This window comes from Macrotis lagotis, chromosome X (genome assembly GCF_037893015.1).
Source record: "Macrotis lagotis isolate mMagLag1 chromosome X, bilby.v1.9.chrom.fasta, whole genome shotgun sequence".
Classification (NCBI taxonomy): domain Eukaryota; kingdom Metazoa; phylum Chordata; class Mammalia; order Peramelemorphia; family Peramelidae; genus Macrotis; species Macrotis lagotis.
Genome location: NC_133666.1, coordinates 266,815,391 through 266,832,737, shown reverse-complemented (window position 1 = coordinate 266,832,737; position 17,347 = coordinate 266,815,391). Strand labels below are relative to the sequence as shown.

The following is a 17,347-nucleotide window of genomic DNA, read 5'->3' as shown; positions in this document are numbered from 1 at the left end:
AGTTTTATCAGAGAGCTCCTAAGACTGGATCCCTTCTTGTCGCCATCTTGGCTCCGCCCCCCTCTCTGTAGAAGTTTAAATGTCAAACAGAGCATTTTATATCACCTGTTGGAAGATATATGGAGTTGCCCAGAGCTTCCTGAATATGGTGGTGATGCAATGAGACATGTGCTTTAAGAAAATCACTTTGGCAGCAGAGGGGAAGATGGATAGGAATGAAGAAAGACTTAAGTTGGGAGAACAATCAGGAGGGTAATGAGGTAATGAGGGTTTCTTTTGGGTTATGTGAGGCAAGGGGACATATAGGAAGATGCTGCAAAGGTAGAAATGGCAAGATTTGATAATTACCCTGGTGTCTCCAAACATAAAATCCTGTTGCTCCAAGTCCTTCTTTCCCTTATACCTTCCCACCAGATGAGAGTGACCCCTCAGACAGAATTTTCCCCCTTTTCCTCAGTCTCCTGGCTTATTTCAATTAAAATCCCAACTTCTACAAAAAGGCTTTTCTAATTCTCCTTAATCCTAGCATATTGTCAGTTGATTTCATATATGAGTATATGTGTATACATAGTATATATATATAAAATGTAAGGTTTATATTATATATAATAAATTACATACATATATATGTAGATGTATAAATGAAATCAGTTGACAAGATGCTAGGATTAACCTAATATATATAGATATAGATATATAGATATCTATACATAAAACCATCTATCCATCTCTCTATATATGAAATCAGTTGGCAAGATGCTAGGATTAACTTACTATCTATCTATATATATAAAACCAAGTGTGTATGTGTGTATATATATATATATATATATATATACATGCATATTTTTATATATATATATATATGTATAATGGGTATGTCTTTGCATATAATCACCCTGTGAGCTTGTCCTTGATCTTTACACCCCAGCACAGTTGCTGAACATGTTGACTCAACACTGGACTATCTATATGAGGAGTGTGAACAGAGGATGCCATGGAGGTGACAAGCCTGGGTGGCTCAGAGGATGGTGGTGCCTCAAGAGGCATACATCAGTTGGATAGAGGAAGACTAGGGGGAAGATGGGTTTGATTTTGACCATGTTGAATCGAACAAACAGAATGGTCTCAGGAAACCCTGGCAAGACCTACTGATGCATCCATAGTAAAATGAACCAAGCCAAAATGCCATAAAGCTAACAGCAATATATTCTTTAATGAAGAACTGTGAATGACCTCACTATTCTCAGCAGGACAATGCAGACTAATCACCTTCAGAGAAAGATTGAAGCAGGCAATTTTTCACTTTCATTTTTTTTTCTTTTCAGTCTTCTCATACAAAATGATTAATATGGAAATGTATAATTTGCACATATATAACAAATATTTGATTGTTTACTGTCTCAGGGAGGAGTGTTAGAATTTGGAACTCAAAACTTTAAATAAAAATAAAAAAAAGATAAAAAGCTCTTTTGTGATAACTGTACTTTTTAAATAGGAACAACTGTTGAGGGGATCTTAAGAAGTTCTTAAACAATTTTAATTTTAAGGTGTGGCAAGAGGCATAGTGGCTAGAGGGCTAGCTTTGGAGTCAGTCAGACCTGGATTCGAGTCCTACCTCTGACACAGATTGGCTGTATGATCACAGACAAGCTAGGTAACCTCTCAGACTTCCAGATATTTCTCCAAGGACTAAATTCCAGAAGAGTTGCCCATCTTCACAGATGGAAGGAGAGGTCACAATGAAATCATAGTTCATCTCTGTCCCCCCCAAAAAAACCCTCTTTAAACATTTTTATTTTCACTCTAATCTCATTTATTTTAAGAAAATGATTATTTTAAGGCTGCTGTAAAATTTAAAGGTATTAATTTAATCTACTGGCATATTAAGGATTTCTGGCCCCTTTAATGAAAAGCCCCCCCGCCCCTGCAAATACACACAAAACAAGGAAAAAAAGGTTTCCAGATGTTTATTTCTGGAACTGTACACCAGGTATTAAAGTACAACAAATACAAAATAATGCTCAAAAAAATCAGTGTTTATGTACAAATATTAAAGTCAATGCAACAATAGCGACTTCCTCTTGAACATCTGATACTAAAACTTGTTCTGATTGTCACTAATTTATCTCATACTCACAGGGTACTTATTTCAAACTGGGACAATTGGAATCACCGGTCATCTAAAAGGAATATTAATATCTACCATATTTTTAACAATATAACTGCTAAGAGTTTCCTCCTTTTAGTGAAAAATTAGGAACTTTTTAAAAAACATAGTAACCATGTCAATATTTTTATAAATTATTTTCAATTCCCATTTGTAGACAATGTGCTTGTAACTCTGGGCAAACAATCTCCTTGTTGGTCAGGCTTATTCATTAGTTTACATTCAAAGTTGAGATATTTACTAGAGACTTTGGTTAAATTAAATAGTATCACTATGCTCTACTAGATCTGAAGTTCTCACACATTTATGACCCTCAATTTTAAAAATTAAAGAAAAAAAGGAAACAATTGCACAATTCTTTGACCTAATTGTACACACTTTTGTATTCTTCAGCAAACAGTATTGTACATCCTTCAAGTAAATTCAGCAGTTGACCATGACAAGAGGAAAACTAAACATTTAAAAAGCTAGCATGGAAAAGATGAAATATGACTAACAAAAGAAAAGTATTGCTATCATCACAGCACCAGTTACACTTCTAAATGAATCAGCTGTCCTCGTCAGACTCCCTGTACACAAAGATATCCACCAACACTGCAATTGCTCATCATGGATTTTTGGTTTGTTCATATGAAAAAAAATGCGGCAAAGGAAAAAAGAATTCATCACAGTTTGTTATAAGAATTGTGCTTCAACAAGTAAGAATAAAGGCAATAGAATTTCTTCATATGATTGCAGCTCAGTTTTCTTCATGCTAACTCTTAAACGCAATTCTTTTAATAAACAGTAACAAATTCTCCATTAAGATGCTTAAAAACTGAGAGAGAAAAATAGATAAGTCCAGCTTTTAAAAGGAAAAAATTCAATAAATAGCTATTTTACATGGATAAAGTCATAGTGGTACAATTTATGAATGTCACATCAAGCATGCACAAAAATGGTACTATACATGGCAGAAGTAGTCAGAAAATATTGAATTAGATATCTAAAAAGATATGCAGAATTTACATGTATATACAAAATCTTGCAAATTATTGCCTCATTTTAACAAGGAATTAAAAGTAAACGTTACCAGCTAGCTAGCACTCCCCAAGAGGCTAAAATCAGATTGGCATTTAAAAAATCTATTATACTAGCCGGAATTCATTTTTCTCTCATACCATTTTCTGGATTTTGGTCAAAAAATCTTTATTAAATAACTAAAGTGTCCATTCAACTTGCTGACAATCCAAACTTTAGATAAGAAACTAGACAGTCTCCATCCTACATCAAGATCCCAGCAATGCATAGATAAACTGAATATATTACTGCATCAGCTACTGAGAATGGGCATGTTCATTTAAGTGCAACTGGTATTCTCATTCAGTCATCTTTGTGTAAATGATTTTATACAGACCAGCCACTGTAAACCCAGAGTTAAACTCAAATGCATAACAATGGAAGGTTATGGCCAGTATTTTACTAAATCACATAAAATGTGTTGATTTTTAACAAAAGAAACAAGATACAAAGTTTAGCACACAAACACAGCAACAAGAAGCTGACCACTTGGCTAAAAATGTCACAAGAGTACAACACCGGCCCAGGCTACCCGTTATTACTGTGTACTTACAAGAATGATTATAGATTTCAGATGTAGGTTAGTGAACTGGTTTTAAAGAAGTTATCAATGTTAACTACTTTTGTCCACTGTGCTAAACTAATGCTGCTTATGGTAATAGATGTGCTACTGTGTAAGCACCTCAAAGAGCAATCTTCTTCATTTCAAATGTTCTAAAGAAAAACAGGACTGTGCTTCATCCAAAATTAAGGATGTCAATGCAGTTTACAATTTGTATAATAAATACCCTCCCTTTGCAACACCTACTGAATAGGTCAATAAATTCTACAAAACTCAGCACAACCTTGAAGCACCCTATACTTTACAAATATCACTAATGCAGCCAAACTTTTAAGGTTTTTATACACAACACAACTAATGGCAACAAAAATGTTGTTACTAAGACAGTGCAAAGAAAAAAGTGAAGAACTTCTACTGCATTTCAACTAAGAAATTTTTGTCTAATATGTGAAAGTTGTGATGTTTTTATCATGTACTAATATTGTCTACATATCTGCCCTGTAATTGAATGGGTAAGCATGTATAAAAAACAAAATTACCAAACACAAAGTTGATGAAGATGACTTTTCATTTACAATGCATTTGGAATAAAGTAAAGGTAAAAAATTGACTCTAAAATTCATTTGGACATCTATCATTTTCCAATAATTAAAGTGGCAAAGTACCAGATTCAAGATAGTAAATCTTATTTCATTTTCCGGATGTAATTTAAGCCACTGAAAAGCTTAAATATATACTTCAAGGTTCTACTGCATTGTGTGTAAAATCTAGACAATCCATCCGAAATGTAACCCTTTGACCTACAGTTCTCCAACAACTTATGAGGTGTCCCCCAATGTAAACCAAGCCTGAATACTATCCTAGGCTCTGCCAACTGAGCCTTTGTATGTCAACTGCCTTAGGATAGTTTAATTACCACACAAGAACCTGTGTAGTAATCTGTTATATTACAATTTTGGAAATTTTGGACAAAACACTATCAAACTCAATCATCATGAAGCTTAGCATGTAAGATAAGTACACAGAACCTCCCGGTGGTACAATGACTTGCTGGGTGTAGTCAGGTAGCCAAGGCCTACAACTTCACAGTCTCATCCGAGCGGGGTCTTCACATGTCTCGCACACAGCCCCTTGTGCTGGCTTCCATAAAGATGGACTTGCTTTTTGTAAACCCAAGTGCTCTAGTTTAATATCACATGAGAGAAGTTTCCATTTAAAAAACATCCTTGCATGTTTGTGCAGTTTAAATTAAAGAAACCTGCCCCTGCTTTTATTTAATTAACAAAAAAATAAAACAACAAAAAATGCTACATCGCACAGGGATCAGGATTGGTACCTGTAAACATTTGTTATTCCACTGCATCCATTACGGCAAAAGGAACTTACTCTAAAAGAAGCCACCCCATTCAGCTCAGAACTTCGGTGCTGGTTTTGAGACGGTGGCCCCTGTCTACAGGCTTTAAAAGAAAACACAAAACAAAACAAACAAAACATGAAAGGAAAAAAAAAAGGGAGAGAGAAAAGCAGAGCTTAAAGCTGCGCCACAGAGTTCATTCTTAGTCCCAAACTCTGCTGAACATCATAGTTCATTTCCACATTTATGGATTGAAAAATGAAATTACTCTTGATAAATCAAGATATAGTTCTATACATACAAAGACATCACTGATGTCATAGTGAAAAAGGTTCAAACTTCCAGTGAAAGACTAAGCAAACCTGATAGCTCCCATCAAGTTTACTGGTACTGCAGACCCACTGTTTTTGGAGTTTGCCGTTGGAATCACTCTGAGTGAAGGGCAGTGTGTTGATGGAGAGCATGGGAGCTGATGAACCCATTGGTCTCATTTGCAGATAGACTGCTGAAGTCAGCCACGGAGACTGCCATTTTGGCACTGGTGATATGATGCGTGTGATTTTCAAAGTCCACACCCAGGTTATTTACAGAAACATCATTTATAAAAGATTCGGGGACAGCAATGCCCATTTTTAATCTCTTTGCTGGTCTTTCTGACTCTTCACCACAGATGTTCATAGGGTTTAGCTCTGAGTGATAAAATCCAGTCTCAAATAAATTAAAACAATCACTTTCACCATTGCTAGGCAGGCTAAGTAACTCTTCTGTTACAACAGGCACATGATTGACTTGTCCCCGGGGCAAATTGCCCAGTGGAGGAAAGCTGTCATCGAGGCAATTCACCTCTGTAGAGTTGCAGACAGTGGCGACACTATTGGTCAATGCTGAAAGAGAGAGGGAGAGAAATGATTCTATTTCATCTTTCTCATAAAAGAGTTATCACAAAATTTTGTCCACCCAATGTATCTAAAAAAAGGTAAATTCAAATGCTGCCTTTACCTGTCAAGTCGCTGGCAGTGAAAGAGTTCAGAATGCTTAGCTGCTGGTCAGGAAGAGGCTCGGGCCGGTTCGACGTTAAGGCTGAAGAATTTACTGCTCCCCCAAGAGCTTCAGTTTCATCTACCAAACGATCCATGTAGTCCCTAGAAATGCACATTCACATTTCATTACCTATCATGAATATACAGTAGGATTAAAACCTGAAATTACATACATCCACACAGACCAGGCAGAGCTATATTGTGTGAAGGATGACTAAGAATTGTGTAGCTCAAACACTTACGTGACTCCAGGATGATGGTTATATCGTTTTTTCCCAAATTTTGTTTGTTGAGCAAAGTAATCATAACGCTCTGATTTCTTCCACATATAGTAGAATGCTACACATTCAGCAACGGTTCTAGTTCTCACCTAAGGAAAATACATTTGAAATTATCAATCTTTGGGAACCTTTCTACTTTCACCAGAAATTCTCTCCAACGTCAGGACTGGAAATTTTGCAGTCCAACACTACTTGAAGTAAAGGAACGAATCCCTTCTAGAGCATCCCACACTCAGCCTCTGCTTTAGTTCCTTAAAGGGATATAGAACCACTACCTCAACAGCTCTAACTCAAGTTCTTCATTATGTTATTCCAACTGCCTCCCTGTACCTTTCATGCACTGGTCTGCTAAGCTCTCTCCTCTGGGGCTACTCAGAGCAAATCTAGTCCGCCCCCCCCCCCCCCCAACGAAAAGTGCCTAGAATAGATGAAGTCAGTTTTCATGTGGCCTTTAGACTTTAGCCCCCCCCCCCCCCCAAGATTAACAATCCCTTCACTATTCTGGTTGTCTTCTAGATATATTCATATGGTCAACCAAAACACATAGTCTAATAACGTCTTTGCTTTTCTGAACCCATATGTAGGATTTTATCTTTATTCCTGTAACACTTCACCATACTGAATTTGACCCATTATTCCAGCATGGAGAGATCTTTAATTTAGTTATCCAACATGTTGCTTGATTCTCCCAGTTCTGTTATCCAAAAACTTAATAAGCATGTTCTCTATATCTTCAACCAAGTCAATAATTAAGATGGTAAAACACAATTTTGGCTAGGGGTGTTGTTTTTATATTGTCAGTGCAAACATGTTTCTGTACTATTGGCTGTTTAATACTTGCAAGTCCCTATCCAACAAATTTATCTTTTAACTGTTTAGACTTCAAAATATAAAGAACTTATCTTTATTATTAGCAGTTTGGAGCATTTAGAAATACAATAGTTGGATAGGTTGAAAACCTGAGATTTTAATCATACAGGGAACTCCCAGGTGAGGAAATCTTTAAAGTAACTCAGAAAGTTGCCTAAAACAAGAGTGAAGTAATTTGTCCAGGATTACAAAGCAGATAGATGTCAAACACAAAGCAGATAGATGTGAAACAAAGGGAGGGTTGGAATCCATTCTTTCCTAGCTTCAAGGTCAGCTCTCTCTACTAACCTAGGAGAACTCTGCATGGTTGGTGATAGTTTGTATTATCTCTTTTATTTTTGAAAATGGCTTATTTTATATATCTATTTCCAAACTATCTGTTTTGGATATCAGACAGCTAATTGCTTCTCCATTCTGGCTGAATTGATTCTATTCATGGAATTGGAATAATCAACATCATCTATTTTGTCTTTTGCAATTACCCCCTTTACGTGTTTGGCAAAGAATTCTCTCTCAACCTCATCATTGTGATGGGCATCTTCTTCCACTTTCCTCTAGTTTTTCCTTTTTAAATTTAAGATTTAAATCATATCCATTTAGAGCTCTATGACAGAAACCTGCTGTTTCTGTCAAACTGCTTTCTAATTTTCCTAACAGCTCTTGTCCCAGTGCTACCTAAGCTACCCTCCAAGTAATTTGTTCTCTTGGGTTTATGGCATATTAGGCTACTGTATTCTGCTTCTAAGTATTTCTGGTCTAGTATTTCAGTGATCTACTTTTCTATTTTTTAAACTAGTAACATATAATCTCGATAATTATTTTATAAATTGAGATGTGGTAATGCAAATGCTTCATTCCCTACCCTCCATATACTCCCCCATACATTACTTTCCTTGAATTTATTAACTTTTCATTTATCAATCTTACTACTGTTATGATTTTGTCAACTTCTAGAATTCAACTTGGATTAACATTCCACCTGTGTATTAGTTTATATATCATTTTTTATTATGCTGATAGAATCTAGTCATGAATACTGAAAATGATTTCTAATTATTTATGTTTTGTTATTCCTAAAATGTTTTGTGCTTCTACTTAGATATGTCCTGAGTGTCTGACCAGGCTAACTTCTAGATGTTTGATATATTTGTGTTTATTTTTAATGGAACTTCTCTAACAATTCTTTCTTGGATTTGTTTTATGAAAATAGAGATGATTTGTGGATGTACTTTTTATCTTACTTTACTGGAGCTATTAATTCTGTTAATTTTTCCTCCTCTTTGCTGATTTCATTTAATTATTTTATCTTGTTAAATGATAGTGAAGGTTCCCCAATTGACAAATGGTCAAAGGATATGCAAAGGCAATTTACAGATGAGGAGATCAAAGCAATCCATAGCCATATGAAAAATTGCTCTAAATCATTCATTATTAGAGAAATGCAAATTAAAGCTACGCTGAGGTACCACCTCACACCTCTCAGATTGGCCAGTATGACCAGGAAGGATAATGATCATTGTTGGAAGGGATGTGGGAAATCTGGGACACGCACTCTTGGTGGAGCTGTGAACTCATCCAACCCTTCTGGAGAGCTATTTGGAACTATGCCCAAAGGAAAACAAAAATGTGCATACCCTTTGACCCAGCAATACCACTACTGGGTCTATGCCCTGAAGAGATGAGGAAAAAGGGCAAAAACATTACTTGTACAAAAATATTTATAGCAGCCCTGTTTGTGGTGGCAAAGAATTGGAAATCCAGTAAATGTCCTTCAATTGGGGAATGGTTTAGCAAACTGTGGTATATGTATGTCATGGAACACTATTGTTCTATTAGAAGCCAGGAGGGACGGGAATTCAGGGAAGCCTGGAGGGATTTGCATGAACTGATGCTGAGTGAGATGAGCAGAACCAGAAAAATACTGTACACCCTAACAGCAACATGGGAGTGATGTTCAACCTTGAAGGACTTGCTCATTCCATCAGCGCAACAATTGGGAACAATTTTAGACTGTCTGCAAAGGAGAATACCATCTGTATCCAGATAAGGAGTTGTGGAGTTTGAACAAAGTACAAGGACTGTTCCCTTTAATTCAGGGAAAAAAAACCCCCAGATGTCTTATTGTTTGATCTAGTTACCTCTGAGAATTCTGTTCTCTTTAAGGATATTTCTCTCTCATCACACCCAAAGTAAAGACTGACGGAGTGCTATCTGTGGGGTGGGGTGGGGGGAGGGAAGCAAGATTGGGGGAAAATTGTAAAACTCAAATAATATCTTTAATAAAAATTAAAAAAAATTTATACAATAAAAAAACAGGACTACCAAGGGAAAAAAATGATAGTGAAGAAAGAGACATTTTTTGTTTTAGTCATAAACTTACTGGGAAAGCTTCTGGTGCTTCTTCATTGCAAATAATGCTAGTTCTTGGCTTTCAGTATATGTTTCTGCATTACAGAGTCTTTCCATGTCTATGATTTTTTAGGGTTTTTAATATAAATGAATGTTAGATTCTGTTAAAGGTTTTTTCTAAATCCATAGCATAGTTATATGGATTATATTTATATGATCCATTAAATTAATCTGGATCATGGGACCTTAGATTTGGAACTGCAAAGAAGTCCTTACAAGTCATTTGGCTCAGCACTCTCATTTAGGAAAATTTTTTTTTTTTAGGAAATTTTGGAAAATTATAAAGTGATTTGCCTGAGGTCACACAGTAAGTGGCACAGGTAAGATTCAAACCCAAATCTTGACCCAGCATTCTTTACATTAAACCATGCCAACCTCTTAAGTATTTTCCTAATGTTTAACCATTTTTTCATTACTGATATACATTCAATTTGATTATAATGAACAATTTTTAGGGATATTGTTCTTTCTGAGAAAATTTTACTGTCAACATTAATCAGCACTACTGGTCTATAAATCTCTTCCTGTTTTATTCCTCTCCATATTGAATATTAGGACCTTATGTAAATCATGAAAATCAAGGTAATAAGTATTTGTTAAAAACCTTCTATGTGGGGGTGGCTAGGTGGTGCAGTGGATAGAGCACTGGCCCTGGAGTCAGGAAGACTTGAGTTCAAATCTGGCCTCAGACACTTCATAATTACCTAGCTGTGTGGCCTTGGACAAGCCACTTAACCCCATTTGCCCAAAAACCTAAAAAAAAACAAAAACAAAAAAAACCTTCTATGTGCCAGCCAATGTACTAGTAAGTTCAAGGTGGGGGGAAGGACAGTCCCTCTACGTGTATGTGTGTTAATTTCACTTGTAAATCTTGTTACTTTTACCCCCTTCTTAGACTTTGCTTTGAAGTCATTGTGTACTGAATAAAATGCAAGAAATTTATTTTTTCTTTCTTCTGATATCTTACATTGCTATCATTCTATTCTTTGACCTGTTTTGAGTGCTTCAATATTCCTGGTCAGTTTTGTGATATGATCCCCAAAGCATTCACTAATGGATCTGTGCTCTGCTAGATGTGGATATTCCCTCCCACAATGTGGATTGCAAACTACTTATATGTACCCATTCTGTGGGACCCTTGTCCAAGAACTCCTATAAATCTGATACAAGGAATATAATGACTTACAACCTTTTCTCTTGGATTGTGTGGCTACCAATGGAGCATGTAGGATATCTATTATTTATTCCTCAATCACATGTGACCACCTAATCTTTATTCTGTTTATCCATTTCTCTGATAACTTCTTTTACATGTTCCTTCTTCTGTGCAATTCTTTACCTGTAATATAATGCAGCCAGTTCACCACCACCATCATTCACCTCTCCATTGCTCTTTGGGTAGTCCTGAACTTCAATTTTTTTAAAAACCATGATACTCCACAACTAGTCAGTAAATATCACTGGAACAATATCAGTGTTAAACTATGAGCCTCTGTCTCATAGAAGCTTGAGATAATTAAAACAATGAAACAATTCCCAAAAGGCAGTCTATTACATTCTAGATCCAATTTATAATCAATTTTCAGTGCTCAAGATTATGTGTGTGTGTGTGTGTGTGTGTGTGTGTGTGTGTGTGTGTCTATATCTGTCTGTCAGACTGTCTACCTATAGATACTCAGATAGATGGCTTGAACTTTCTATTTTTTTCAGTCTCTCTCTTCAGGTTTTTCAGTCATCTTTCCTAGATGAGTTCTACCCTGTTCCCTCCTTTGTGGTTTATAATTCTTTTGCTCTTTTTAGCATTAAACATATTCTGAGATGATGCAGGGAAGCTACTCATGTATCCATCTAGTTAAGAAATTAATATTAGATTCTTTAAGCCAATAACCAAATTCAAACTTATTTAAGTACAAAATCTGCCCATCAAAATAGAAATTAAAAATTTAGAGATTTAGAAATCTGGCCCTCTAACAGAAAGCACAAAAAGACCAAATTAAACTAACTTCTTTACAATTTTGTCAGCAAGAGTCTTTTCTGTAATTGTTAACTAAGAGGGAAAGACAAACACAAATTAGCTTTTAAGTTCTATTTCCTTTACAAATTATTAGAATAATCGATACAAAAATATTTATAGCAGCTTTTTTTGTGGTAGTGAAGAACTGAAAACTGAAGGGATGGTTGCCTGACAATTGGGGAATAATATGATGGAACATTATTGTGTTATAAAAAATATGAAGAGGACAATTTCAGAAAGAACTGGGAAGACTTGCATGAATAGCAGCAGAGTGAAGTGAGTAGAACCAGGAAAATTCAATTTATATCATAATAGCAATATTCTAAAGATGATCAACTGTCAAAAGACTTGGAAACTTTGATCAATACAATGATCCATCACAGCTCCCAAGGACTCATGATATAAAATGCTATCACTCTCCAAACAGATAATTAATGAACTGTATTGCAAGCATGAAAACTGAAACATATTTTTTCCTTTCTTTAATTTCCTGTTTTTTCTTCTTAGAAAATTCCTATTCTAAAAATATTTACATGACTTAATATGTATAAAAGGTATTCAATTTCTTGCCTTTTCAACAAGTCAGAAGAGGTAGCAAAGGAAGGGAGAAAATTTGGAGCTGAAAATAAAAATTGATATAAACCCCAAATTATTAGGATATGGCTGAGGAAAAGTTGATTTATTAATCTTTCAGGAAATAAAGAGCTTACTGTTCTTCAAGTCCTTGGATAATTAAGAAAATAAGGACTAAATATCAGGTATCCCTCCTGGAAATAAAGAACAAAGTCTGTATTTATTTTACTTAAATGTATACATGGAAAGACACGGGAAAACAATATCTGTGCTTTTGATGATTTAAAGGGTGAACAGGTTGTGACACCTACAACTGAGTTCTCCTGGAGATATTTAAAGAAAAATCAGAATGTAAATGATAAGGCAACAATAATCAGTTGTTCCTTTTTTTGCTATTCTGGGCACTTTCTTGATAAATGAGTTTCTTGCATAGATTTTATATTACTAAACTCTCTCTGGTCCAATTTGCATAATATTTACCTTATTCTTTTGTATAAGATGAAAGTCTTTCCCATAAATCAGAAGGGCATGTTCAAAATTTCTGCATTCTTCTTCTGTCCATGCTGTCATCTCCTCTGCAGAATAATCAAAATAAAAAAAAATTATTTATAAAAACCTATTTTGTGTAAATTACTGAGTCTCAGAATGTTTTTCTTATAAAAAAGTTCTAAAATTCAAGTTTCCAAAAGAGAAATCCTATCTTTTTAGCATATTTTCATTTAGGATCTTTATAGCTGACAGTCATGAAATATGTTAATATTAAATTCTGAGCACACACACTTGCCATTATTTCCTTATGTAATGCTAACTGAAAGTAGGAGAGAATTATTACATCTTGGTAAATTACTGTTAAATTATTTCGCCAAATTCTGTATTTATTTATTTCTATAATTCTCATTTATGGACTTCAAACCAATGAACGAACATTACAAAAATTCAGGTGTGTGTGTGTGTGTGTGTGTGTGTGTGTGTGTGTGTGTGTGTGTGTATGCAGATGAGATGGGGGAATGGCCTGGCCTCCTGGTCTGATTCAGATGGTAAGGTTCTGAGTCATCTTTATCTATACTGAATAAACTATAATCCTCAACATCAAATTAAATGGACAGCTACCATAAATGAGGTACAGTGACAAAGCTGAAGTTTCAAATCATAGTTCCTGATCCCAAAGAACCTGCAGCACCAGTGGTTACCAGTGCTCCACAGAAGGCTGTATGCCATTCTAGACTATTAGGTGCTTAAAGGGCTTAAACAAAGGAAGAGAGGCAGCTGCAGAATCCCTTAAACTCCACATTTACACCCTCACAGATTTGTAATCTTATCAATGAAATATTTATTGCCTTCTAAATGCTATGCACTGTGCTAAGAACTAAAAACCAAAAAATAAAAGTAGAGCAAACAAAACAAATCGAAATGAGGACCAAAGAATGACTGCCATGAATATCACAATCATAGAATACATAGCACAAAACACAGATACATAGAGTGAGAGTCAAAGAGAGAGACAGTGAGAGACAGACAGACACATAGAGAGAGAAAAACACAGGGAGAATGAGAACTATATATAGACATACAGAGAGAGAGACAGAGAGACAAACAGAGAGGAAAAAACAAAGAGGGGGAAGAGACAGAGACACAGATACAGAGTGAGAGAGAGAGAGAGAGAGATAGAGAGAGAAGAGACAGAGATGCACACACAGAGAAACACAGAATGAAAGAGATAAAGAAACAGAGTCAAAGAGAGAGGAGAGAGGCAGAGAGGAAGACAGAGTGAGAGATACAGAGAGAGACAAAGAGGAACAGAGTGAGAGAGAGACAAATAGAGAGAAGAGACAGACAGATGAGAGACACAGAGAGAGACACACACAGAGTATGAGAGATAAAGAAACAGAGAGAGAGAGAAGAGAGAGAGACAGAGACAGAGACAGAGACAAAGAGAGAGGAGACAGACACAGAAAGACAGACAGACTTGGCAGGTTAAGAAGACAGAGAAAACAATCATGTAGAAATGCTAACTAAATTAAGTTCTATTTTCCAGTGGCTGCTATATGTGAGTGGGGGGCACCAGGAACAATGTTTTTGATGCAGCTTCCTCGAGTAGGGGGCTGTTTTTTGGTTTGTCCCTGTGGGACTAGTACCTTGTCTAAAGAAGGTTCTTCAACTTTGCTTGTTGAATTAAAGTCTCTATCCTATCTGGAGGACAGACGGTGCTCACTTTCCTGTCTCCCGTTTCCCCTTGAATTTTAGTTAGTATTGTCACAGGAACAACATGATTTGACTCACATTCACACTTATTAGGTGCTCATTTAAGTGCACTGCTCTGTGGAAAACAGTTTAAATAAGACATAGTTCTTGTAATCAGGCATCAGAGGCAGTGTACCAGCTCCCCTGGGCATCACTTCCACTGCCGGGATGAGCCCCTAAAACCAGCCCATGCTGCTCCACCTGTGTTTACAAGATGAGCAATAATAAACCTAGCAACTGAAGACCGATTCTGCAAGTCAAGGAATATTTGGAACTCTTTCAAAGACAGTCCGTTATAGGTTGAAACAATTCAATGAACTTATCTTCCTACAGCAAGTTTCGGCATACTATTTTTGGTTTGTATATTTTCCTCAAACATGATATATTTCTTAACATTACTATGATATTGCACATTTCCAATGGCACCTAAGGCATATGCATTCCAGTTATAAAATGGAATTTTATAAGCTATTTAAAATATGCAATGTAAAAAGCTACTTTCCAAGTAGATACAAAACAAAACTAAACAACAAGTGGTCATTTTATTATAGTGTCTTAATTTAACTTCTTTTGGTTCATAATCTGGCAAAAAAATTACTCTTTTGAAAACTTTTGAGAAAACTGTCATTTCTGACATCTGCTTTATTTTATAACTGATTCTTCAAGAAAGATGTAACAAAAGTGACAAAAATATTTTGAAAAATCATAACAGTTTGGATAAAAATCAAAAAGAAAAAATAATACTATGAGGATCAACTTTTAAAAATTTTTTGGTGGATCTGAGTCACATTATTTAGTTAGACCAAAAATAAACAAAGAATTTAAGAAGAGCCACTGTTCCTCCCATCATATTTTTTCCCCAGGGCTTCTTACCTTGAGATGCTTTTCCATTGCTGCAGTATCTTTCAATTGCTTCCTTTACATTGTGATTACATTTGAGAAGTTCATATAGTGCCTAAGACATAGAGAGAAAAAAAATGCTGAAAATCAATTATCTTAAGTTTATGCTCAATTCTGCAATTAAGAAAATGAGCTTGAATTTTTTATCTCTTTAGTTGTTTTGTCATACTTTCCTCTGATCTTTCATCTCTAACTCTATTTTTCAGGTTGAAAAATCAAGTGGAGTCAACTGGGATCTTGCTAATTCAAGTCTTGGTTGAAGCTCCTAAGCTACTCTTACCCATTTCCATCGCCTTTCGGGGGGGGGGGGGGGGTAGCATTCCTGCTGCTGCCAAAAGGCTCCTTCAGAGCTGGCTCTTCTATGGGATGAATGCTAGATCAAAATGGGAGCTATGATGGTGTTAAGAGTCTCTCTAACTGTATCTCCTGGCTTAATCCCTTATCTTTAATTATATCCAAGCCCTAGGTGGAAATAATCAGAGCCAAACCACAGGTTAGCTCCCAAAGACTTCACTGGCTGAGGTCTTAGGTGACACCAATTATTTAAGTAAATAAATGTAAAATGTACTAGTTGTGAAAATTTTCTTATTTATTGCTGGAAAATTTTTTTGTGAATCTATATTCCCTCTGACTAGTGACAGAAAAATGACAGCAAAGGTGGTTTAAATGGGAGAAGTTCTTCAGCACTGTAAAGTCTTCAGTATGCTATGAGAACTCAATAGTTATTCAAAGCTATTTTAGGCTGAACTTGAAGATAGCATTTTTTCCAAAAAGAGGAGTTTGATATAAAACAAGGTTCAAAAACTCTAAGAACAACTAACTTCTATCATACAATTTATTACAAAGACTATGAAGACTTTTTATAGGAAGTTTATTTAAAGATGATTTAACAGAAAATGGCCAAAAACATACCTGTTCATTATCCCTCGTGTTGTCAGAAGTCCTGGTCATTGTTTTTTCATTTCCAGTTCTTAAAGAGGTCTCAACAAGGTATTCTTTAACTTTGCTCTCCAGAACCACATCAGGACTCCAAAGTAACTGGTCTTCATTTTCATATACTGTAAAGAAAGTTCCATCAATTAATAAAAAAACACGAATCCATTTATGAAACCTGCAAACTCTTCTTTGACTTAATAGAAAAAAATACTAATAAACTTGTTCTGCTTATTGCAGAGCTTCTCTCTCATTGGGGAAGTTTTTCTCATCATGAGGATAATCAGGATAGGTTTGGATTTTTTTTGTTGGGGTGGGGGTGGGGAGATAGGGGTGTGTGGAGTGATACCAGGAAAAGATTTCTTATCCTATTCACAAAAGGGAGGGTAATACCTGATAGACTTTTATGAACATCTCAATAACAGATCTTTCTAATAATAATGTAATCAATATAAACTGTAAAAATTTTACCCCTTTGGAACTCTATGCTGAATTATCTAGAAATGTTTGTCTTGTGAAATCCTGAAAAAATAGGAATTAGTACAAGACCAGAAATGCTAATACATAGATCAGTGTTGAAATATTTATTTCTCCTTCACTGAGTTTTCCCCAAAAGACTGATGTGATTAAGTATTACTCTTCTTAGACTTCTGTAAAAAAAAGTTAGATCATGATCACTATACTTAGTATATAATTCTTCGGGTACAGGCTACTATTCTAAGAATGATTAATGTCCATTGACTCATATGCATTTGACCCTGCACAGCAAAGTTATCAATTGGTATTCTGTATCATACAATAACTATGCACTATTTGTAGGAAGAGATCCAACTTCTCCTCATGCATCAGTGAAAAGACTTAAAAAGTGCACAGTAAATCCAAAATAAAATTAAACTAGAAGTCTCAGGAAAGTAAAGTATAAAAAGTGACAAGGGAGAAAA

General features: G+C 35.5%; 1 protein-coding gene across 5 annotated transcripts in view; it reads right to left on the bottom strand.

Moving 5' to 3' along the window:
* Positions 1–1,955: 1,955 nt before the first annotated feature.
* The window catches only part of MIER3 (MIER family member 3), an 84,797-nt gene continuing 69,405 nt past the window's right edge, over positions 1,956–17,347 (bottom strand). For all 5 annotated transcript variants that reach the window (XM_074207918.1, XM_074207919.1, XM_074207921.1 and 2 more), the window contains 6 exons: positions 16,386–16,531; positions 15,447–15,528; positions 12,813–12,907; positions 6,428–6,555; positions 6,145–6,287; positions 1,956–6,029 (listed from right to left, as the gene is read on the bottom strand). In XM_074207918.1, coding sequence (XP_074064019.1) covers positions 5,572–6,029; positions 6,145–6,287; positions 6,428–6,555; positions 12,813–12,907; positions 15,447–15,528; positions 16,386–16,531 — 1,052 coding nt within the window. In that variant the 3' untranslated portion in view covers positions 1,956–5,571. The remainder of the gene's footprint in view (positions 6,030–6,144; positions 6,288–6,427; positions 6,556–12,812; positions 12,908–15,446; positions 15,529–16,385; positions 16,532–17,347) is intronic.